Genomic DNA, 24,171 nt, shown 5'->3' on the forward strand with positions numbered 1-24,171 from the left:
TTAAGCACTGTTATTAGCTCTTTACTGTTCTAATCTGTTGCACTGTTTTCTCTCAAAATATTTCCTCCTTCTCGTATATGTCCGACTAACTATCCAATTGATCCTCGTTCATTTCAAGGCCTTCATGATATCTGCCATCAACAAAGCAAATAAGTGATACTTGCTCAAGGCTGTTACCCTACTTAGTTCTTTCTCATTTGCATCAATTCACTGATTCCGCTGTCAATTATCCACATTTATTCCGTGATTTACTTTGTTCTTATTTTTCATCGGTATATAAATTCTCCTCCCTCTTTTACGCCTCATGTGGCTGAAAACCGTTCTGTGGCGTCGTACAAAGCTGATCCCAATACTGGACTACATTCTTAAGAACTTCCTAACTTATTCCTTTTAAATACTACAGAACACATGTTCCTCTTTCTAAGCATAATCTTCAGTAAAAGGAAAGAGCTACTAATGGGAGATCTTATTTATACCGATTTTTCTATAGCCTTCGACTCAGCCGATGACAGGATACTTCCATCTAAACTTCACTCAATTCCCCCTATTTCGTCTTATTAATGATCATACGGCTCGTTTCCTGCCTCTCTAACCCATCCTGCGTAGTGTCTTTTGAGGGTACATCTTAGTCCATTCATTTTCGTCTAGAATCCCTCAAGGATAAAGACTGGACGCACTATTGTTTTGCATTCCCTCTTTCTGTACTTGTTTTAGACTGATGACCTTAAACTGTTTGTTCTTCCAGTTTTTGGTTGGCTGATATTCTGTGAGCAACCTGACACTAAACGTCATCAAGTACTAAATCAAACGTTCACGCTATTCTGTCGAACCCCTTTCCAATTTTCTACAAGACTTATAGCCCTGATGAAAGGAAAAAGTGGTTCCCGGAATATAATTAATGAAGGGAACAAGTGGTTCCTGAAATATCGATATTTGCAAGGTTAATAAATAGCTTTTTTCTTGCAACTTAACCTATAGTTTCCTTAATATTTTCCACCTCCCTTGTTTGAAACATCCTTCAATATTGTCTGAGAGTTGATGTTTCATGGTATTTGAATTAATGCAATGCAAATTTACTGGAGCCCTTCTCTTTAAAGGGAACTTTTCGCGGGTGGACCGCCCTACCCGCCTCTGTACTCTCAATCTTTCCTCCCTGCAGCCATGTACAATTGTACAGGTAATTGCTTGATGGATTGCTGTGATCCTTTGGCATTATTTCATAACACATTTGGCGTGGATATTTGGGGGTTTCCTTTAAGAAACTCGACACCAATTTTCACATTGTGAAGTGGTTTGGTAGGCAGGACTTCGTCTACAAAGCAAAAAAACCGGAAAACCATTTTCTCTAATTTCGTCACTTCAAGTTCATGCCTGTCGAAAGGGCGGATATGGAGTGATTTTTTTTGGGACCAGACTTTAATAAAATTAGAGAAGCTCAGATTTTTTTTTCATTTCAATGATAGATAAGTCAATTATTTTGTCTTCCTTGGAAGACAATATATATTTGAATTTGTCTTTTCTGTTTATTGATCTAGCTCTGATCTAGCAGCGAACGAGGGATGCAAGATCCACGACGGATTACATGCACACCGGGGACACTCACTTAGCCTCTGATAAAATTGAAGCGCCTTCTTAAGGACGCCTCCCCGCCTTGGCATTTCCAAGCCTAATTGATTCGAAATGGCCCTTGTGTCCTTGGACCAACTCACTACGCCAACTCAAATTACATAGAACAACTAGTGCCCAAAGTAAAGTTGCAAGTGCACAGCAGTTTGCTCTGTCACGCACAAATTTCGAGTGTAACCTCCCCAGTCGCGTAGAGGAGAAAGATTGGCATTTTCAGATCTCATTTACTAGATGAGCAGATGGGAAAATTTTATAGAGTTGTAAGCAAATTGATGGAAGTATTTGACCCCAAAAGAGGAAAAAAGGCTTAAAGCAATGAAATTTATCAAGCCAATCCTCCTGCGACATTTCAAACATTCGACCCAAGTTGTGGATTATTATAAAATGCATAATTTCGCATGGACTTGGATATTTTCGATAATAGCAACGAAAATGAACAGGATTGTCTTAAAAGGTAGCTATGCACAAAGCCCTCCATGGCTTCATAGATGTATTTAAATGGTAGTTTGGTTAGTATTATTTTTGGAGACCTAAACAGTTGGAAATCACGGGGCAATAAGTTCGCGGTGTGATGTGCATACGCACTTACTTCAGAAGATTTGAGTTACTTTTAAAAGGTTACATTTCGTGGGAAAATTCTTCTCCATGATGATGATCGGAAAATCGCAATTGTGCTACTCATTTTCAACAAGTTCAAGGTTTGACCGTATTGGTAGTTGTTATTTCATTGTATGATACGATGCCCTGTTATCTATATACGTTTCCAATCTTTCGCCGGATGTTATTTTGTTACAAGTAATGATTGATCATCGTTAGATATGAGGTGTGTCAGTTATCCTTCAAATTAAAGTAAACTCCTAAGATTGGCGTACATTTACTGATTCACTTCCATATGATACATCCAGATGTGTATCTAATCATTCATCTTTTCATTCCAAAAGATAAGACAACACAATTTAATGAATCAAGTTTGTTTGTAAAAGAGTAAAGCGACAATTGCGACAAAAGAAAAACGACATTAATAAACTGACGTCTCTTCCGCAAATCTCTATCCACACCTCCCATCGAAACAGCTTCTTTACACCTTCTCCGATGCGTGATAAGATAACTCAGCTGTTTAAATCGAAACTTGCATCAGAAGACGACCTTGACACACTCGCGGGCCATTTTACTACCGTTAGTTGTTGTTGGCTGATGATTGCTATGCTTTTGCCGGTTGACTCCGACAGTGTGATGGAATTCTAGTAATGAGCTTGCCAAGCATACAATCAAAAAAGTCTGTAAATCAAGATATATCAAAATGTGCAATGTGATTCATAAATTTTGTTAGTACTTTATATGTTATGTACATATGTAGTTGCGGCTTAGTGCCGACCGGCAGTTAATTTTCTTCAGTTGTTACTGTTTGTTTGCGGAGCTCGCGGTTTGATAAGGGGAGCCAGAAGGCATGAAGTGTGATAATAGGAACAGGTATGCTGGCTTAGGTGGGGGATTAAAAGTGACCGAGAAGCAACAGAGTATTTTTTTTTACCAGTGGCTAAGTGAGAGCTGATTTCCTGTTTTTGTTTTCCTTCGAAAATTATTGTTGACCGGAAGGCTTTTGTTTTTTCGGGGGATTGAATGGTCTTTTCATGTGTTGAAGCCAAACAAACAAATCATAATAAATCGCAATAAATTGGTTCTCCGTTAATATTTCTCCTTGGAGCGGCGATTGAATTGTTTCGAATAACAACAAGGTTCGCTCCCCGGTCGGCATCTGTGGGATTTCCTTCGGCTTTCTTTTAGCTTCGCTTCCGGAAAAATAATTTCATGCTTTGAATTTTCTATTTGAAAAACAATATCCTAGTCAAGGTTTGATTTTGAAGAAATTTTAATTTGATTTTGGGCTATTTATGAAGTGGTTGAAAGTTTAATATGGAAATAGAAAGTTAGAAGAATTTGGCGTAGAAATCACAAAAGGACTTTTCACCAACACGTAACCAAGTTGGTGCTAGATTCATGATATATTCAATTAAATTGTTTGGCCACTCATAGTAATCTACCCTTTCCGTGAAAGACTAAGTCGCAATTATTGCGATGAATAAAATAGGTAGCACAGAGATTTGCTTGAGGGCTAGAAGACGCTGAGTAGACCTATGTTAATCCTGTCTTGAAAATCTTAACTCAGTGACTATCAGTGTAGTCTTTTTTGGCTGCACTCTGAAATAGTATCTTACTTTTAGTTAAAGGTGTTTGTCTTTAAATTTATTTGGTTGCTATACACTCCGATGCACTTAAACACTACTGTTGTCGGTTCGCTGCAAATTACTTCAATACTCCCATGATTTCTCAAGAAGCTTGCCCCTCTCTTCCATTTTTCTACGCCACGTAATTTTAGGGCGACGCATTCGCTGGTTATCTGAGATAGTGGATTCCATTGAATGACATAGGCCGCATTGGAGTTGTTACCCGTTCCTAATGTATGACCTTTCCACTGCCACTTCTGCCTTCTGATTAACACGTTTACCGGTATCTGACTCGTATGTAGGCAAAGTCTTTCTTAGATAGTTTCTTATCTTACATGAAGAGCGACAATCTTCAAAATAATTAGTTATCTATATAGTTGTCATTTACCACATGGTGGGGTATAACGCGTCAATCACACCTACGCCCCACCGATCGCGGTTGTTAGATATGCCCTTCAGCTCCTCTCACGACTTCTCGAAACGCCCGCACTCTTCCTCTACTGTTTTGCGCGAAGTGCCCTTGTGGCGGCCCAGTTAGCAATAAAATTGTCGCCCCTTCTTAATATGTGACCTATTCACTGCCACTTTCGATCACAGTTCGTACGAATGCCAAACTTGTGCGCCGACTAAGTTCTTTGAGATAGTGTTAGGCCAGTGTACCCCGACGATATGACGTAGAGAGGTGTTTACGAAGGCTTGAAGCTTTGGGGTAATCGTGAATTTCACTTTCTATGTGCTACTTCCATATAGCAACACAGAAGGAACGCTAACACAGAACAGTCTCAACTTGATCTTGGTGTTGAGATAACTGTATTTTCAGAGCGCGTTTTAGATCATATCATATTTATCACCATCATAATCAGTTAACAATGGACTATTATCTGAGCACTGACGCCAACTCTTCAAGTCTCCGACCTTTTATTTCGACAGCAATTCTTTATCATGGTCCGCATTTTGTATTGAAAAAATGTCTGGAGTTCAACACGTAGCCCACCTCAATTTATGTAGGCTAAGAAAGAGTCCTATAGGTAGTGCCTCATGGTCAACTGACACCTGAAAAATTATATGGAAGGACGATACAATTTCACGGGACTTTCCATCGATCGATGGCATTATCTTGAGGACGTGATGTTTGACTCCACACGCACGATTCAGTCGCCTATTTTCATCTTCCGTTTAAGTTTTAAATCGGTTGTTATTTGGGAGTGAAGGACTGTAAGGACTTAAGGGAATTGGGAGATAACCAAATGAGTTAGTAGAAGTCCACTTAGAAGGCAGAATTATTCCAAAAACCTAAACAAATAGGCGAAATTGAAGGTGAAGGTCTGACAATTAATGCAGCTCTGCTGTAGTATCCCGCCGAGAGGTGTTTGCTCGTCCCTTTGCAATCAAGTTTGGACATGGGAAGGGGGTCCTTTTGAGCATCGTCCACTTATTGTCCAAGTTATCACAAATGCCCTCCAACACATTCGTTAAATTCTCAATATTCCTTTGGTTGTAAGTGAACTTGTGGAAGCCTATTCTAGTTTCCGACTTCGTTTTGGTATGACAGATAGAAAGGCAAAAATGTCTCCACTTTGTTCCTGGCCAGGTCATATTTTCAAATTTTGAGTTACATGCCTCTTCCCCATTCCCATTGCACCACAATACGTCTTTATTTCTTGAGTTCGGCTTGCGGCCTATCGTTGGCACAAGTTCCAATATGACGTCTACAACAAGTAGATTTTGATATGATACGTCAAGGATTGTGGAAAAGTGGTTAGCAAAGAAGCGAAAAAAGCCTATCCCGGGTATTTCGGTATAATTTCACCCTCAAACCCTTTTCAAACTTTTAACAGTGCAACATCCAATGCTCTACCCTCGTGGTTGACAGCAGTGAACTCGGTTGACCATACGATTATCCTCCAATTTTTGTGTTGTGGGGATTTTGCGTCTCTTGTGGGAATTTTGCGATGGATCTGGTCAATATGTAATAATGCAGGGCAAGGCTATTTACTTCTGGTTGTTTCAGTGTTCTTAGTGGAGCTTAAATAATTCTGCAAACATTTTGGTTCAAAATTCGTTATTGGCACCTTGGACTGATCCATTCCTGGTACGTTCGTCAAGTATAGTTTCCCCAACCGTTTTTTTTTCTTCTTTATTACCATAACTTTAAATTCCTTCTCGATTTCACAGAAAGGTTGTGGCCTATTTAGCGGAATTTCTGACCCCGTCCTAACTAGCTCTTCTTCGACCCCATTGCGTTCTAACTATTGGGTTAGAAGGTCAGAGATGAAGAGTATTCAGATTTTATTGTACGAGTCAAGCGTATCCAATTTATGAAGGCATTGCCGTGCCAGCTTAGAGCTCTGAAGTTCTAGTTAAACCAGAATAAATTGATACCTGCCTGGTTGTTGGTTAGGATTGCTTTGCGCACTGGTCAAACGGAAAGACTAAAGATGGGAGACTACAACTTTGAGACCGTTGATAATTTCTCCTACATTTTGGCCACTTTGACCTTGGCTCCAAGCCATTACGAAGCTCATCCCGGTGCAAGCTCCAATATATCGGTTTACGTCAGAGATAGATTTTGATACAATGATGTGTGAGGGATTGAGCACGGCCCATTTTGCGAAAGTGAGTAGCAAAGGAGCAAACAAGTGCTTATAGACGGGCATTTCGGTGTAATTTCGATCATGTAAGCCCAGGCGGATCTTAATGGCCAATTTTTTAAACATTTTAGAACGCAACATTCAGCGTTTCACCCTCGCGGTTGACAGCAATAGACTCGGTTGACCATACCATCATCCTTAAACTCTTGTGCTCATTGCATGTTTCTATATCAACTCTGTAAATGGCAGCTGATTCTTTTAAGAAAGTGAGTCGCAATTATTATCATGAATAAAATGGGACGCTTTCGTATCCAATATAATGCTTGGGAACGGGGAGTCTGAGTTGATCCCATCAGTTCGTCAACATATCTATCAATTCAACGCTTGAAGAGTGTTATTCGAAAGATCCCCCCCTGTTACTGTGGCCATTGAAGCTATCGAATTCATTTGACTAGCTCACTGATGACCCTGAGCTTAGACAATGTTCTTCGGTATATCGATTACAAAGTAAGCTCTTTTGCGAGTTGTTGAAGGTGGAGCAGAACCAAACAAGTGGATAGATACAGTCCTTTTTTAGTTCATCATCAGTAGACAGAAGAATGTGAGCGGTCCTGAAAAACGCTCCCCTCGGTGTCAGAATAAGATTCATTTGGAGACTTTAGAAAACACCTGATTGCCTCTGATCGTCGAGCTTTTGGTTCTTAAGAAGGATGGGGTTGGCAATTTGTTTCAACCTTGAACTCTAAGAAAACTATTATGAAAGGGACATGCCCATGTATACGAAAACAGAGAAAAGATATAACCGCACAAACAGGGCCACCTTTCAAGTTTCATCAAATGCAGGGCTCATAAAGGTAGGATCGTCGTAAGCCTTTATCGCCAGTTTTTTTTGGAATAATGAAACCTTAAGCAGGTTTTGATCTTGAGCTATAACTCCTACGTTAACCAGACTTACACACCGTCGATGCCAGGACCTGCTCATGTTGTTCACTCCCTTCACGATTTTTCAAGAAGCTTGCATTGTTGTTGCACTGTTTTGCGTCACGTAGCTCTAGGGCAATCCACTTGTCAGCCACCTTGGGATAGTAGGTCGCATTGTATGGCGTAATCCGCCCTTTGCCAATGTGTTTTTCTGTGACTTATCCACTGCGATTTTTGCTTTCTGATCAACGTACGCCGGCGAAGTTCTTCATTATTTATTGCCTCATTATCCTACAGATTTGTTTAGTGGTCTTTTGCGGACCTCTGTTCCCATGTACTCTAGAAAGACGACAATTACTGAGTTTGGAAGGGACTTCTTTAAGTTAAGTTAATTGAAGCGCCTCTAGACTCGCTTTTTGTCAGAGTTTCATCGTGTCGATTGTTGTTATCTATATATTTGTCGGGCCTATTCAACCCGCTTTCCACTTTGGTGGGTAATTGCCTCCCATCGACAAGTATCATATTGGTCGGAAACGGGTGCATCTGACTGGGTCTAATAATATATCATTGCCGCCATGATACAGCAATGTCACCATATTATTCTGTCTTGTATAGCACGATTGCCATGTAATGTTAGATCGGATGTTGTTTTCTGTGATTTGCACGGGTTGCTCTGCAAAATGGGTATTTGAATCCAAATATCCCCTATATGGGTTCTCCCAGGTCCGCCTATACAGACACCCAATACAGTACGAAGATCCCGGTGGGCGTGGTGTTCGACTTCACACGTGCTATTAAGTCACTTATTCTGATCTTCATTTTATGCCTTTCCCTGAAATGTATGAAGCTTTAACGTGATAACTATTGATATATAGAGTGTAAGACTGCATTGACTTAAGGAAATTGGACAATGGTTAAAAGACTATCCGAGTAGGTCCAAGTGCACTAAGAGGGCAGATCTATTCCAAAACACTAAAAAAGGTAACGAAATTCACCGTGAAGGTCCGCCCGGAATTAATGTAGCTTCACTGAATTCTCCCGCCGAGACGTGCTTGCTCGCCCCTTTGCCAGTCAGGTTTGGGAATGGGGAGATAGGTCCTTTTAGCAACGACCACTTCCATTAAGTCATTATAAATAGTGCCCAACGTGGGGTCACAAATTTGTTAGACTTAGGGCTCAACGTTTCTTTGTTAGCAAATAAATGAACTTGGGGAATATAGCCTGTTCTGGTTCCCACCTTCGCTTTGATGGAGAAACCCAGTGCCGCTAGATCGACATTTTTGTTGTTCCTTAAGAATTGAGTCATGAAAACTCTAGTAGAGCTCTTAGCCGGACACTGCAGCCCAAAATACCACATGGAAAAAATTGCGTCGGCCGTCTCGGCTACATGCTATCAATGTGAGGAGCCTGCCCAGCCGTCTCAGACCTCAGGCGAAGGTACCTTGGTAAGGTTTTCTTCTACGAAGAATCTGCGCATTCTCTGTCTCTGGAGAGTGTTCTCTCTCTCATTCGTGAAAGCCTGCGAACGTTGTAGACAGAGGTTGAAAGAGCGATCTCCTTGGAAAATAAAATGGGCCAAACAAAGGCCTGAGTGCTTGGACCTGAGTTCCCCCCCCCCCTAATTTAAACTTGTGGAAGTAAACTAGAGGGCAAAGCTATTGCAAAAACCTCAACAAAGCTGCTAGTTTGAAGGTCTTCCCGCAATTAATGCAGCTCCAAGTAAGTGTCCCGGTGGTGGATCCTTTTCGGCATCGTCTACTTCCACCAAGTTATTACAAGTGGCGCCCAACATGGGCCGACACATCGGTTAGATTCAGGGCTCAACATTCTTTTGGTTTCAAATGGGTGAACCTTTTGGTCTGACAGATAGAGAGACAAAAGTTTCTCAACTGGAGTTCCTGACCAGGTCGTACGTTCATGTTCGTTTAGATTTCGATTTTGACTATCCCGCAATCGTCCCAAGTCATTAAGAGGCTCATCCCGCTGCAAGCTCTAATATATCGGTTTACAACAAGTGGATTTTGATACAATAATGTGTGAAGTCCGACCCTCCTTGAGAAAGTGGGTAGCAAAGAAGCGCGGTGTAATTTCAATCATGTGAGCCCAGGTCGATCTTAATGGCCAATTTTTTTAACTTTTTAGAATGGAACATTCAATGCTCGAATTTTCCGATTGCTCTGGCCGGTTGGTGAGGTCTTGTATCCAGGAATCCAGGAATTTTAGGACCAATACCTTCATTTCTCTTAAGGGATCCGGTAGTCCTGAGTCTGCCATCTACTCGTTGCACTAATTTTCGTTTCGTTTCGTTTTAGTGCAGGGACCGTTTTTTGGTCGAATGAATGAGTATTTGCTCCGCGGACCAGAAGTGAGGTATGGTCTGGTGAGCTCGCCTCTGCCCTGACAAACGAAACTGTTAGAAAACATTTCTTGAATTTTAGGGTGTTTCCTGGTTCTAGCTGCTTTGTGTCTGGCACGCACTATCCTATTTTGCACAAGTGCCGCAGATTGTGCCAAATTAAGTACGGGGGTTTCATCGCTCTCCTCTAGCTTCATGAGTCTGTAGTTTGGTGAGATTTAAACCATTCCACGAGTGCTTGGGCTAATCATTTCCCATGAACTGGCCTTTAGGTTCTCCAAGTGTAGTTCCACCAATCTCTCCTTTTTCTTCCTTATTGCCGTAATCATAAGCTTCTTCTCGATTTCACTGAAGGATCCTGGTTTATTTTGCGGAATTCCTGCTCTCGTTCTAACTAGTTCATCTGTCGCCTCATTGCCTGCCAACCCAGGGGCCATAAGCCCTGAAACCGGCGTATCCAGACCTTATTACATTAGCCAAGCGTATTCAATTTATTAAGGTATTTCCATGTCAGTTTAGAGTTCTAGGTTTATGGTTGGACCTGAGTGCCGTGATATTCGCCTAGCTGTCGGGTAGGATCGCAATATTCTGCCCCTTTCCCCGCTTTGGTCTTTTTGGTAGTTGAAGTAGGCACATCTATCTATAGCGTGTATTTCAGTTAGTTTCATTGGACTAATGACCCCTACCTCCATTCTCTTTGCTGTAAGAGACCCGTCAGTGTACCAGTAGCAGTGACCAACTGGTATGCTTTCATAGTCTAAGTGGTTCTTATTAAGGCCTCTAAATTCAAAATCTTCTTTAGAGGAGGAACACTAGTTCCAGCACTCAGCCCTTTAGTGGTCTTATGGTACTATATTGTCCATCTCCTTTAGACAATCACAAGGATCCAGATCGTAGGATTCCATCCGAGTCATGACGTCAAAATCGTATGACCATCTCGGCCATTTCTACATTTAAGGCTAAAAGACAATTCTATGATAAGACATTATTCACCATGTTTTCTTTTAACAAAATATCTTTATGCCGTACTTATATCTTTTCTATTTCAATTTACAGTGCGGCATGCGCCACCCTACAAATGGCCTGAATGAAGACGACTTGAGTCGTCTAACCGGATCATCATCATCTTCATCATCATCAACAGCATCAACTCCATCACATGATCTCAGCCATCATCAGTGTACCCTTATACCAATTGTTGATCCAAATTGTGACAACAATACATCGATATCGAATCTAAAAACTTCCGAACCGTTTAACTCCACATACCTACCCGAAATCATTGACCCATTAGAATGGCAGAAGTCAAGAAAGCGCAAGGAAAGATTGGACAGTACATCGTCAACAACACAAGATCGTAAATTGGTACGTTCAAATAGTGAGGAATTACTACCGAATCCTGACAATGATCATCATGATGAAGTGATCAGACGGGTCGCTTCACATGAGGATTTCCAAAAGAAACCGCTACATGAGAATAATCGGGATGAGAATATCCTGAAGACCATACATGAGAATGAGAACAATGCCAAGCACCAAGAGCAGAATGGGCAGTTCCATTTTTACAAGAATCAACAGCAACAGAATAACAATGTGACGAAACCCAGCCGGTTAGACACCAGTCCGGCACGTTCGCACCGGGTTTCGCCGAACAGAGATCATCGTACCGGTAGCGGGAAGTACAAGGAAAACGATGATAGCGAGTGCGAGCATGAGAAGAGGCGCTCCTCGGAGCGTTTCTGTAAGTCCCGGGCTCCCCCGGGACGCAAGTCGGGCAACTATAAAAGATCCAAGTATATATCCAAGTGCCGCGATCGGGATGAGAATGCCTACAAGTATGATATCTCAGCGATGAAGCATGAACGACGGGGCTTCGTTAGCAAGTTCAAAATGGAGGAGCGAGGACGCAAGGAAGAAGCAACTGATGGCGAAAAGATCCACGACTACAATGACAATAACCTCATTGATTTCCACATGAAAAACGATTATATGGATCTGGGCATATGTCCGGTTATCTCAATGCCTCAACTAATCTCGCAACAACAAATCGCTCTCCCACCTTCACCGGGCCTACCGCCCCCAACACCACCGCCAACCTCACAAACAGCAGCCTCATATAAAATTGAAACCATAGCCGAAGCACTGCCATGGGATTCATCAGTTCAAGAGGATCAAACTCCAGTCCTGTGTCGTCGCTTTGCCCCATTCGAAGAGTACGGCACCGACGGTGGATCCAAACTTGCTGCCATACCATCTGCCGTGATTGCAAACGAAGCATCGAAGAGTTCTTCATATCGTTCATTCGCGAAAACGGAGAACTATAAGACGTGCGCCGTAATGCCAAACATGGCGACAGCAGGACATTTTCAATCGCCCGAAGAGCGCCTTAAATGGGTAAACAAAAGACTGACGGCACTTAAGAAACGTGTCACTCAATTGGAAGAGACTTTCGAAAGAAACTATGGATACAGGCCATCACAGGTGGATAAATTTAATGATAAACAGATAAAGAACGTTCTGGCTGAGATAAGTAAGCTGAGAAAGGAGAAACATGATCTGAAATTGGATCCAATGATGGCGATGGGAGTGAAAATTAGCGGAGGAATGGATGCCGAGAAGAAAGTTGCCAAAATGAAGGAGACGTTGAAGGAAATTGAAGTGGTAAGTTTTATCATTTTTATTTATGTCGCTGACTCTCCTCATTCCTTGGTTGATCAAATTACGAAGACAGGCAGGTGTTCCTCTCTGCGAAGGTGCTTCAGGTTGAGGGGGCTGTAGAGAGAGAATCGGACCTGGGATGAAAATTACGTCCCCTCCGGAAATCTTACTATCAATTTTATCTCGTTAAAGTCTCCATTCTGAGCCCTGGGGGGAAACCCTTGATACGACGTTCTCCCCTCAGGACATCGTCGAAGAATTGAAAGCTCAGGGAGTCTCAAGCACCCTGACCGCAAAGCCCTTTGCCACAACCTGGGCAAAGACCAACAACATTAACTTCGACTTGTGGTTGGTCACTTTTGATGCGAAGAGCAACTGCGCGAGCCATTCAGCACATGATTGTTCGTTTCGAACAAATCAAAAACAAAGTGCTGCAGTGCAAAATTGCCAGCGCATCGGACGCGCGGCAACCAACTGCCACCTCGCTTACAGGTGCGTTAAGTGCGACCGGCTACACGGCCCTGGCGAATGCGTCAAAACAGTCGAGGAGGCACCGAAGTGCGTTAACTGCGGGGTAAACGACCACCCCGCCAACTACAGAAAGTGCCCACGGTTCGTCCAGGTGCTGGTAAGGAGGAACGCACAAAAACGTACGCCTCCCACCCACCCTCTCCCCACAACTACCTCCCGTCTCGCTGGTCGTCCTATCAGAAACCCAGCCTTTACCCGTCCGTCGGGAAGCTCCTCCCGTGCACCTAACCACGTGAACCAACCCACCATCATCTCAAATCCAGACTTCCTTGAGTTTGCCAGGAAATCGCAAGAATTCCTGCAAATGATCAACTCAATGGTCGGTATCTTGGCATCCATTAATGGACGTTAGAATAATCGAGTTGAACATTAACTCCATCATCGGCCGAGCCCGCAGGCATGAGTTGAGCTTTTCCTTGGCGAGCACAAACCCGATATAGTTCTCCTATGTGAAATAAGGTGGAACTATAGATACAATCCTTCCTTTCCCAACTTCAACCTCTTCCGGATTGATCGACCTCAGACCAATTCTTAAGGCCGCAGCATAAGTGGCGAAACGACCGTCCTCATCTCCGACAAATTCCAAGTCACGCAAATCCACCCATCTCCTAACACCTTCAAATCTATCGAAACCAGCCTAACCTCCTTCGAATCCCAATCAACCTCGGTCTTCGTCGGCTCTGTTTACTGTCCCAACCAATCCCTCGACATCCACGACTTTCTCCGTATCAAGTCCCTCTGCGCGTCCCAACACCGCTCTCCCGGCAAACAATGGTCTTTGATTATCGCTGGAGATCTCAATGCCAGACACCTGTCCTGGTTCGATGCAAGGTCGAACCTGAACGGGGATCAGCTCCACCTTTTCCTCACAACCTCAAACCCTACCATCAACCTAGTCCATTTCAGCCCGGCCCTTCCAACTTACAACAGATCGCACTACCATTCCTATCTAGACCACTTCGTGATTAGCAGTAAACTGATTGTTAATCCTAACCCAAACCCCTTCCCCTTCCTCGAAACGGTCCTCGGCATCAGCGACCATGACGCCATAATCCTTCACATAAAACTCCCGGACAGAGTCGTTCGGTCCACCCCACCTTCAGTTCCCGACTTCCAGCGCAGACTGGAAACACATCAACCTGGCCCTCAAAACCAAACTTCAATCTCTCCTACTCCCATCCAACTGTACAGTTCCCAATGACTCCATTGACCTAACAGTCCGTCAATACACCGAAGCAATTCGGCAAGTATGCGATGAACTGATCCCATCCCGTCCCTTGAACTACCGCAACCTAATCATCCTGCCCAACGGCATCCTAACCAATATCCGCTATAAAAAGATCCTCAGGCAGAGATTATTTAGAAATAGATACTCTCCGCAATCCTCTGACCTCCTCGCCGAAATCCGCGAACTGGACAAGTCCATCCGCGAGCGAATCCTCACCCTATACACCCAATATCTCCGCAACCGCCTCTCCAACACCGAACTGAACCCTGGTACATACAGGGAACTCAGGAAAACCTGCCCGCGTTTAGGCAAATCAGTCCAACAAAGCACGATCGTACCCAAAAATATCCCAACCACAGAAAAAATGAACGTCCTCACTTCAAAAACAAAAACCTCTCCATCGTCCGCAAGAAATGCGCCCCTAGCATTGCTCTCATTATGTCCTCCATCATCAACCACTGCCTTATCAACGCCCACTTCTCAACAAAGTGGAAGAGTGCTCGAATTGTTCCTATCCCAAAAAAGAACCAAAATCTTCTAAATCCCGATAGCTACAGGCCTATCTCAATCCTGTCATCCTCCGTCAAGATATTCGAGCGGATCACCAAAGTCATTATCGACGAGCATTGTGACTCCAACTATTCACTCCCACAATTCCAATTCGCCAACCGACCCAAACACTCGGTTGAGCATGCACTACTCGTGCTCAAATCGAACGTCCTCCTCGGCCTCAACCGGAGCGCACCGATCATAGCTTGTCTCCTCGACATAAAGAAAGCTGCAAAACGGACTCGCATACAAGCTTTCCGAAGTCCTCCAGTTCCATCCGCACCTCTGCAAGCTAATTCTTAGCTTTCTTGATGGGCGGAAATCCCAAGTCCAACTCTGTGAACACCTCTCTTCCCCATATTCGAGTCCGGATGGCATCCCTCAGGGATCAGTCCTCTCCGTTACCCTCTTCTCCCTGTTCATCACAGATCTTCCCAAACCAACTCCACACCCAAATCCAATCCGAATCCTCCAATACGCGGATAACCTCAGCATCTACACCTCCACCAGAAATATCCCAGCCGGTGAAGCGCGCCTGAATTCCTATTTGGACGAGTTCTACCGGTATTTCATCCGCTGGAAACTATCCCTAAACCCGCAAAAGTGCGAGACCATCGTATTCTGAGGTACCGCTAAGATGACAGCGAAAATGAGGAGCGACATATCAACCTTATCCATGAAGATCCACAATGATACAATCCTAACCGTTAAGGAAGTCACCTACCTTGGGGTGACAATGAATTCCCGTCTATCCCATCTCCTAACATACATATCACGAAGGCACTAAGCCGTGCAACTGGTGCCTTCAAATCCCTCTGCCCAATACTAAAATACAGGAGCCCAACAACTCAGAAAGTCAAGCTGTTTTACTACAAACAGCTTATCCGTCTCCTCCTCATTTTCGGCTTCATCTTTTGGTCCGACACTTCCCCCTCAAAGAGCGCAGAATCCTACGCCACTGTTCCAAAATTTACAAGAAGGAAGAGCGCTCCAAATACATCTCCAGTCAGATCCTCTCTCCATTGACGCCGTCCTAGTCTGTCACGCCCTCAAATTCCTCGACAAATGCCTATCCCATCCAAATCCACTTGTCTCCCAGGCCATGCATGCATCTTCTACGAACTCATCTGTTCCCTCAAATCCTCCTATCTCTCCAGTCCCGAAACATCCTCTTCGACCCCGGCGGTAGAGTAATCTTTTAAAACGGCATCTACTCCTCATCCCAGTTTTCAAAGCCCAGCCATCCTCACCACCACTCCTAGCTTCCTTTCCCAAACCCCTCCCGCATGCTCCCCATCCCAGCCCACATCCTAACTCCTAGTGGAGGTTTCTTTCGACTTTTCAACAAAAAAATATCCTTAATGAAAATATGCGGTGTGACAATTTCCAGACGATGCAGGTTCAAAATTTCCTATTTATTCGTCTCCTTGATGGCTGTCATTTTGTAAATAAAATAATAATTCCCAGCCTAAGCCACATTGTACCCATTTTCCGGCCCAGCTAATTCTGCTTTGACTCCCGGTCGTCTCTCGTTTTTCCGCTGGCAATTTCTCAAAATTACTTTTTCCTTTATGTCAAACATTTGAAACTTTTCAGGAGATTTTTCGTTATTGGAAAGCGTCCAAGAATTTTCCGATGTCATTTACTGATTTTTCGCCACACAAACTGCATATAATAAACCGTGACTGAGATATGCTTCCTAGTCAACGGTTTTGGGGGTTTTTTGGGGCCAGACGAGGGAGCCGACATGGGGGTGGGTTGGTCATTATTTGAATAAGTAAAAGTGTTAGGCGATATTTCCCTGTTGCAACAATTTCATTTTGTTTTGATGTGAGTCAGTAAGTGAGATGCAGTTCGCGATGCAACCGCTGAAACATGACTTTTCTAGGATGCACTTAGCTTGGCTGGCATTCAGGCGTTCGATTCGCAAGATTTCTGGCGAATTCGTGGTAATGGTTGAACTTTATTGGCCACATTTGAACTTTTAATTTGATTTATTTCTCATAAATGATGTCATTTAGAAGCCACGCCTGGGATGTGGGTTATTATTAGGGAATTGGAGGAATATTAACGCAAATTTTCAAGTGTTTTACGTATTTTGAAATTTGTTGTTTGGCAGATGTTGTTGTTTTGGTGCCAAGATTTTTTTTGCTCCAAGCACTTTAAAAATAAATTGAAAATGTAAATGGGAAAGAATTAATTTTTGTTTTTCGAGTAATGAATGTCATAAGTTTGGTATACAACTTGTCATTTTTCACACGTGACGCACATGTCGGGTGACTCTTTGGTACCGAGAAGGGAATTGAGATTGAGCTTTTATGGCGTTTTATGTGTTTTAATGGGGTGACTTCTATTTTCGAATTTCAGACGTCTGTCTCGCCAAGGTTGCAGGTTTCAAACTTATATTTATTTTTAGAATTATGTGTAGATTCCAATTATTATAGATAAAACTAGGGTTGTAGAAAGAAAATTGTACAGGTCTGAGCTGGAAATGGTGCTGGCTCCTTAGAAAAGTCGGGGCCCGGAGGGAATCGCCCCTCTTCACCCCCTCTCGTCAAGCCTGGATAAAACTGCCGTAACCCATAGAAGGCCCCTGGAAGTGTAATTTTGTGGTTTTACGATCCTACAACTAATCCATCAAAGGGAAACAGTTTTGAGGGGGGGGCTATAGGCACAGAAAATTCATACTATAGATTGGACGACAAATCAACTGGCCTGGGTTCTGGAATTAAATGAAACCAAAATGAGGGCACTTCTCCGCGAGTTTCACATCTGAAATTTTTGTTCACCCTACCCCACATTACCGGTGATATCACTACTATCTCCCAACTCTCTCTTGGGAGTCACGAAACCTCCCTTTCTAAGACAATAACCCCTGAATGACGATGAAATCAGCGCACGTGATGGCATTTGAGTGACCAAACATTCAAAATCGGTCCTCCGAGGAGGAAAGACATCATCGCGAGGATTCAAGCGGAGAATGAGGTGAAGTGAAGTGAGAGACACAAACAGTCATCTTTAGAAAAACCGACGTGGACTTTTATAAACAATATAGCAAGTAAATTATCCCTTTTGGTACGGAATATAAAAAAATACCCGGGGTAACAGGGACATCCCCCTGTTCTCAAAAAGGCAATGTCTGAATATACCTGCTCTTTGAATGCAAATCGGTTTGATCACGTGAGCCCTTTCAACCTTCGCAAAGAGGAAGATAAGAAGTAATTTCTCCAATTATTCATTATTAACGACGTAAAAACCGATATTCGGTCTAGGCATGCCTTAATAAGGAGCTCTAGACACCCCGGTTTTGCGCCGAGCTCCACCAATTCAATATCCCTAAAAGCTGTCTGGCGTCCTGACCTACGCGATCGCTCCATCTCAGGTAGGATCTCCCTCGTCTTCTTCCAATTATGGCAAACAGCAAATGGAGGTGTACCAGAAGTAAACAACGTTCTCACCTCAGCATCTTCCTCCCAAAACTATTACCCTTCTACAACGCTGCACTTTTATAGACAATTTTCAAGCCAAGTAAATTATCCCTCTTGGTACGGAATATAAAAAGTACCCGGTGTAACAGGGACACGCTCCTGTCCTCAAAAAGGCAATGCCCAAACATCCCTACTCTTTGGATGGAAATAGCTTCGATCACATGGGTCTCTTCAACCTCCCCAAAGAGGAAGATAGGGAGCAACTTCTCCAATTATTGATCATCAACGGCCCAACAGCCAGTATTTGGTCTAGGCTTGCCATAGCAAAGAACTCCAAACACCCCGGTTTTGCGCCGAGGTCCACCAATTCGATATCCCTAAAAGTTGTCTGGCGTCCTGACTTATGCGATCGCTCCATCTCAGGCAGGACCTTCCTCGTTTTTTTCCGATTATAGCTAACTGCAAATGGAGGTATGCCGGAAGTGAACAACGTTCTCAGCATCTTCCTCCCAAAACTAGTTCCCTTCTACAACGCTGCACCCTCGTACTCGGGATACGTAGTCATTGTGCAAAACAAAAGCGGCGATTTTTTGGATGATCTTTGGACATCTTCCGGAAACTGAAACTGAATAATACACAGGGGATGAAAGTCCTTGGGGTTTAACGTGAGTACCTGCCGTGAAGGCATAATCCCACGGTCCTCTTCGGACACGGATTGATTTTGGGACCACAATCAGGGCGCTGCCATGCAAGCACATCGGTCATGGTTTATACTGAGTGCAGGCTCAGCATTCATACCAGTGGATGCGAGGCCTATCTAACACCTCTGCCGCAACTAAGGAGTACGGCACCCGAGTTGTACCACCAGGAATTCTCCTGGAGCATATGCTCTCAGAGGGCCATCCTAGTTCCAATGGTACCAGATAACCTCCGGTGAGGCTTCGTGGCAGAGCTACTTCAGATGAGTCCCTTGCAGACTCGGGTCTGATCGCCCTCCTCGAGTACGTGGGGAAGAATACACAGAAGATAACCGAAATCAAGAGAAACGCTCATGAAGCAAACAATTTCATTCTTGGCGCAGAACTTGAAACCTTCATTCCCCTGAATATCACCGCCAAAATCCCTCTTGATTTAAGTGGTCCGGAACCCATCGAAAAGATTGAGATTGGCCTTCTGATACTTCGAGCTGAGAGAATTTCGAGGTTAAACCCGGAAATCCATTCAGAAGGCAACCATCGTTTCATAAATTAAATTAGGTTTTTATGTCGGAAAAGTTGAATAATACTATGATAGAGCAATGTAGAAAACTGCCAGATTAGGGCATACCAAGAAATGGTGCAAATCCCCTCAACAGTGTCTGCAATGTGACTCCACTGCAGTTTGTAACCTGAATTGCAATGCGACCCTGTGCATTTCCTGCAATAGCAATGACTACACCGCACTCCGTCAAGATTGCCCTAAGAAAACAACTGAAAAATTATGACCCTCACCAACATAATCAACAAGGAAGCCAATAAAAAAGTTATATCTTCCAACAATAGGTTTGAACTTGTTCGTTAACTGATAGTGAAACCAATTTTCCAGAGTTTTTTTTAAAGGATTGCGGGGTCCTAAATCCACATCCACTTGATGTCGGACCAGAATAAATGGGGAGCAACTGACTCCCTCTTTTTTTGGTCCACGGACCCCTCGTTTAGGGCTTAGTGCCCAAACTTTCAAAAATATTAGGCGAATTATCAGACGTTGCTTCACCTTTGCTCTGGGAGCAACATAACTGAAGCGGCTCACTGATGTTAAGTGCTGCTTTATATAATTCACAGAACACAACACATTTTAATATTTTTTAAAGTTTGGGCGCTAAGCCCTAAACGAGGGGTCCGTTGACCTAAAAAAGAGGGAGTCAGTTGCTCCCCATTTGGTCCGGTCCGACATCAAGTGGATGTGGATTTAGGACCCCGCAATCCTTAAAAAAATCTTGCGCGGACTGGGATTCACAAATCATTTATTCGGAATTTATTTTATTTATTGTTCAACATAGTCGCTTTCAAGAGCAATGGCGCGTTTCTCCAACCTTTCTACATCCTTCGTAAAGTAAAATTTGTGCAGCGCCTCAAAATAAGTCTTGCTTTCTTGTTTGACTAAAATTTTCTGCTCTGTAACTGTCTTACGTTTTTCAAGATTGGCATTCCAAAAAATGCTGTCCCCAGACCTCTCCGACCAATTTTTGCCCCTTTTAAGGTACGTCCATATAAATATGCTTATATGATTTTGTAGGCAGCAGTGCACACTCGAGCGCCGCGACATTCAGTTGAGCGTTGCGACGCGGCCGAGTTGCCTGACAGTGAATATTTTGCAGTGTCGCGTGTAATGTCCATAGAATGGACTCAGTTGACTACTTTTTCAGTTTTGTATTGTGTCCACTTGTTAAAATGTCAAAATATGTAAAATATGGGGTCGTTTATTTTATTTTCAAGCCATTGTTACAATCTGTTTTTTTCTCAAAACATGCAATCTACTGAGAGTTTGTCAGCTTTCGACTTTGGTCCGTCAAGTTTGACAGTTCACCTTATGCATTGTATATGGCTGAATCCATTCTGTCATCCATTATTACTGTTGCGTGATTTTTACCCTCCAAGCGAAGGGCAATATCTGACACCTGCTTTCAATTGTCATCCTAGGATCCTAGCCATTTCATCATGAGTAATCACAGGTCGCCATAAAGTTTATGAATCGTACAAATATTATCACAAAAGCTTTGTTGCTGATCAAATTACTTTTCATGCCGAATATGGTCTCTCTTCTGTTTTATCTGAGCTTATTTTTTCAAGTTGGAAATGAAGTCTACAATTCTTAGTGGTAAGCTTCTGCCGCGATAAAATGCTCGTCGAAGTGATGAAAATAAAGCCATGTTCACGCAAGAGTCCATTTGGGTTTTCCTAGAGTGCCTTCATTTATTTTGTGGTTAGATCTGTGTCTGTATCCAGAAGAAACGGGCCGCTTTTATCAGTGATCAGCACTTGTAGCATTTCATAATTTTCTAGGAAGTTGAAGGAGTCAATACTGACTGCATTTATGTTAGTCAAGAAGGGGTGATCAAATACGCAACCTAAACTGCTGTCGACTTATTGCATTTTTAGATGAAATCATCTTTTCGTCATAAAGTGTTGAAAAATGTGCTTAAAAGGGCTATATTAAAACCCATTAACGCTTAGTCATCGTAAAATGGGCTCCTATCTTCTGCTCAGTGACTAACTCGATTGGTGACGAGCTGGAGGTTATTCCTTGCTGCTGGTAACAGAAACCTATATGACGATACCAAGGTCCATCTGGCCGTGGGTAGAATTCGGCTCAATAAGTCGTGGGTCGGTCACTTAATCCTTATGAGTGAGAATGATCTAGTCCAGAAAGGGGGGGGGGAGTCCCGCGCCATGATTCGTTGCTGTATTTCGTGATATTTGTTGCTGTCCTCAGAAACTAGGGGGCCTAAGTAGGTGAACTGGTCTACCTAATCGAGATTATATTCATCCATAATCTTCTGGGAATAGGTTTCTCCTTTGAGTCACTTATTTGGTTTCCGTTTCGTTGGCCCTGGGTCGTACTTCTTCCACTATAGAGTGGTACTAATTCAATGACTGTTAGTTTGCTGGCATATTATACACATAAAATTGAGTGTTATCATCAAGGATATTAAATTAATAATAATAGCTTGCAATGACGAATGCGTATTCCCGCTAAGGTATGGAGGTTCTTCTTGGTGAGATTTAAACAATTCTTCGAGCGCTTGGATTCGTATCCCCTCATGAACACCATAGACTTGTTCATTGCTGGTAGGATCACCCAGTATAGTTCCTTTTTTCCCTTCATTTTTCAATATCGTATCCATGAACCAATTTCCGATTCAACAGAAAGTTTCTAGTCGATGTAACGGCTGCTCCTTTCCTGCCCATTGCGTCCACTGGCTTATTGCCTTCTAACCCAATATGGCCTGAAATCCAGAGTATCCAGTATTAAACGAGTGGAGCATGTTCAGTCTGACATTCCCATATCAATTTGGAATTCTCCTGGTGCGATCTGAGTGCCTTGATGGCCGCTTGGTTGTCGTTCAGAATAACAATATCCTGATCCTTCTAGTTCATTTGTAGGTTGGAGGAGGCACATTTGTCTACTTGTATAATTTCGCCTGGAGTTTATTACTGTGCCGTACATTGGTTCAAAGTAGGTTTTCCATGGACCAGTGACCGTCGCGACCGCTCCCTTTGTTGTGTCCGTTAGTATTGGTTTAAGCCGTAGTTGACAACTACGGGATCGCAGTGTACCTCAAAATTCTTGTCGAAATGAAACCTCGTTTTTATACTATCCTTGGTATGCTTGGTATGAGTAATTCGATATATCGTCTAGAAAGAACATGAACCTTTTTTCGATTTAGGCAGCCCCTTCTTCAATGATACTCCCAGACATTCTGAAGATCACCCACCTTGCCTGCATATGTGCTGGGCATGTCTTTATTGCCTCACTGACATGCAGGAGGCCACTCTTTGAAGTTTTATCTGCCCAGACTACCGCCCCATAGGTAATCATTGGCCTTACTATTGCAGTGTATATCCAACGTAGTATTTTCAGCGACCATCCCCGTTTTTTCCTACTATGGACCCGAAAGTTATCAGAGCCCTTGTAGCTATCCGACATGTGTTTCCAACCAGTAGTTTTTGGTCTAGTACAATTTCCAAACATTGGACCTTGTTTCTAGTTTCACCTCCATGTCATGTAATCTAATCGCTCTCCGGTGATTAAGCTAGCGCTTCCTAGTGAATGATACTATAGCGGCCGTGGTTGGATTCATGCCAAGCCCTGCCTTCCTGCACCAGTTACTAGTGATTCGTAGAACGATTTGGATTCTGGCATTTCATAATACATCCGTCAGCTGATATAGGGGAGCTTTAAATTTTTTGTTTGAGGATCCAGGTAGTCCTGAGTCCGCATTTACTTGATGATAGACCGGACGAAATCGTCAGTCAACTTTTTTGGAAAACTTGTGTGTTTATCTAAAAAAAGAGAGGCCCCCCATATCAAGTACAATAGATGCGAACTCAGGACTCCCTTAATCCCCAAACAAAGAGTTCCTTATCAACTTTTGAGGACCAGATAGCTGAAGTATTAACCCGGTAAAAAAATTTAGAATATCTTAATTTGTGGTACAGCTTTCGGATTATATTTTCAAACCCGATGACCCCACCCTGCAGCTAGAAATCTCTCTGAGGTCCCCAAAGAATGGTTTACCCAGTGTCTGCAACCTGACTCTAGCCAGAGCTGGGCAATCGTTGAGAAAGTGCATGAGGGTTTCCCTTCCTTCTCCGCAGCTTTGGCAATGCGAGTTGTAGGGTATGCCGAGCCTGGTGGCATGGTCCCCTATGGGCCAGTGCCCCGTGCAGACCGCCGTAATCTTGAATGCATTTGCACACGTCTGGCACAGAAGCTCGCGTGATCGGGCCATGTTATAAGCGGGCCAAATTCTCCTTGACTTGGCACAGCTTGTAAGCCTTCGCCATCTCAGGCGGCTGCTAGGTAGTGCGAGTAGACTCCGCTCCCGACAGCCGCCAGTGGAACACCGACTGTATTCGCCGAGGGACTGCCAAGAGCAGAGCCTTGCCTGGCCAATCCGTCAGCCCGCTCATTCCCCTCTATGTTCCTATGCCCGGGAAACCAGAGGAGAGTGACCTTGAGCGTGCCACCCAGATGGTTGAGCGCGTCTCTGCACTGCCCCACCAGCCGGGAAGATGTCGTCGTTGAGTTTAAGGCCTTGATGGCCGCTTGGCTGTCGGTCAGAATGGCTATGTTACGCTTGGAGCTCGAATCACGCTTCAGCCATCGACAGACTTCCAATATCGTCAGTACTTCCGCCTAGAATACACTGACGAAACCTGGCAGACCATACGACTTGGATACACCGTGTGTATTCGAGAAAACCCCCGCGCCGACTCCATAGGCCATCTTTGATCCGTCCGTAAAGAATACCGTGTCATAGTCTTGCAACACGCCGCCGGTCTTCCTTCCACTTTGC

The 24,171-nt window shown here is 43.5% G+C and overlaps 1 protein-coding gene across 3 annotated transcripts in view; it reads left to right on the forward strand.

The window, feature by feature from the left end:
• The window catches only part of LOC119661512, a 289,496-nt gene that overhangs the window by 261,731 nt on the left and 3,594 nt on the right, over positions 1–24,171 (forward strand). For all 3 annotated transcript variants that reach the window (XM_038070884.1, XM_038070885.1, XM_038070883.1), the window contains one exon: positions 10,776–12,380. In XM_038070884.1, coding sequence (XP_037926812.1) covers positions 10,782–12,380 — 1,599 coding nt within the window. In that variant the 5' untranslated portion in view covers positions 10,776–10,781. The remainder of the gene's footprint in view (positions 1–10,775; positions 12,381–24,171) is intronic.

This window comes from Hermetia illucens, chromosome 1, assembly GCF_905115235.1.
Source record: "Hermetia illucens chromosome 1, iHerIll2.2.curated.20191125, whole genome shotgun sequence".
Classification (NCBI taxonomy): domain Eukaryota; kingdom Metazoa; phylum Arthropoda; class Insecta; order Diptera; family Stratiomyidae; genus Hermetia; species Hermetia illucens.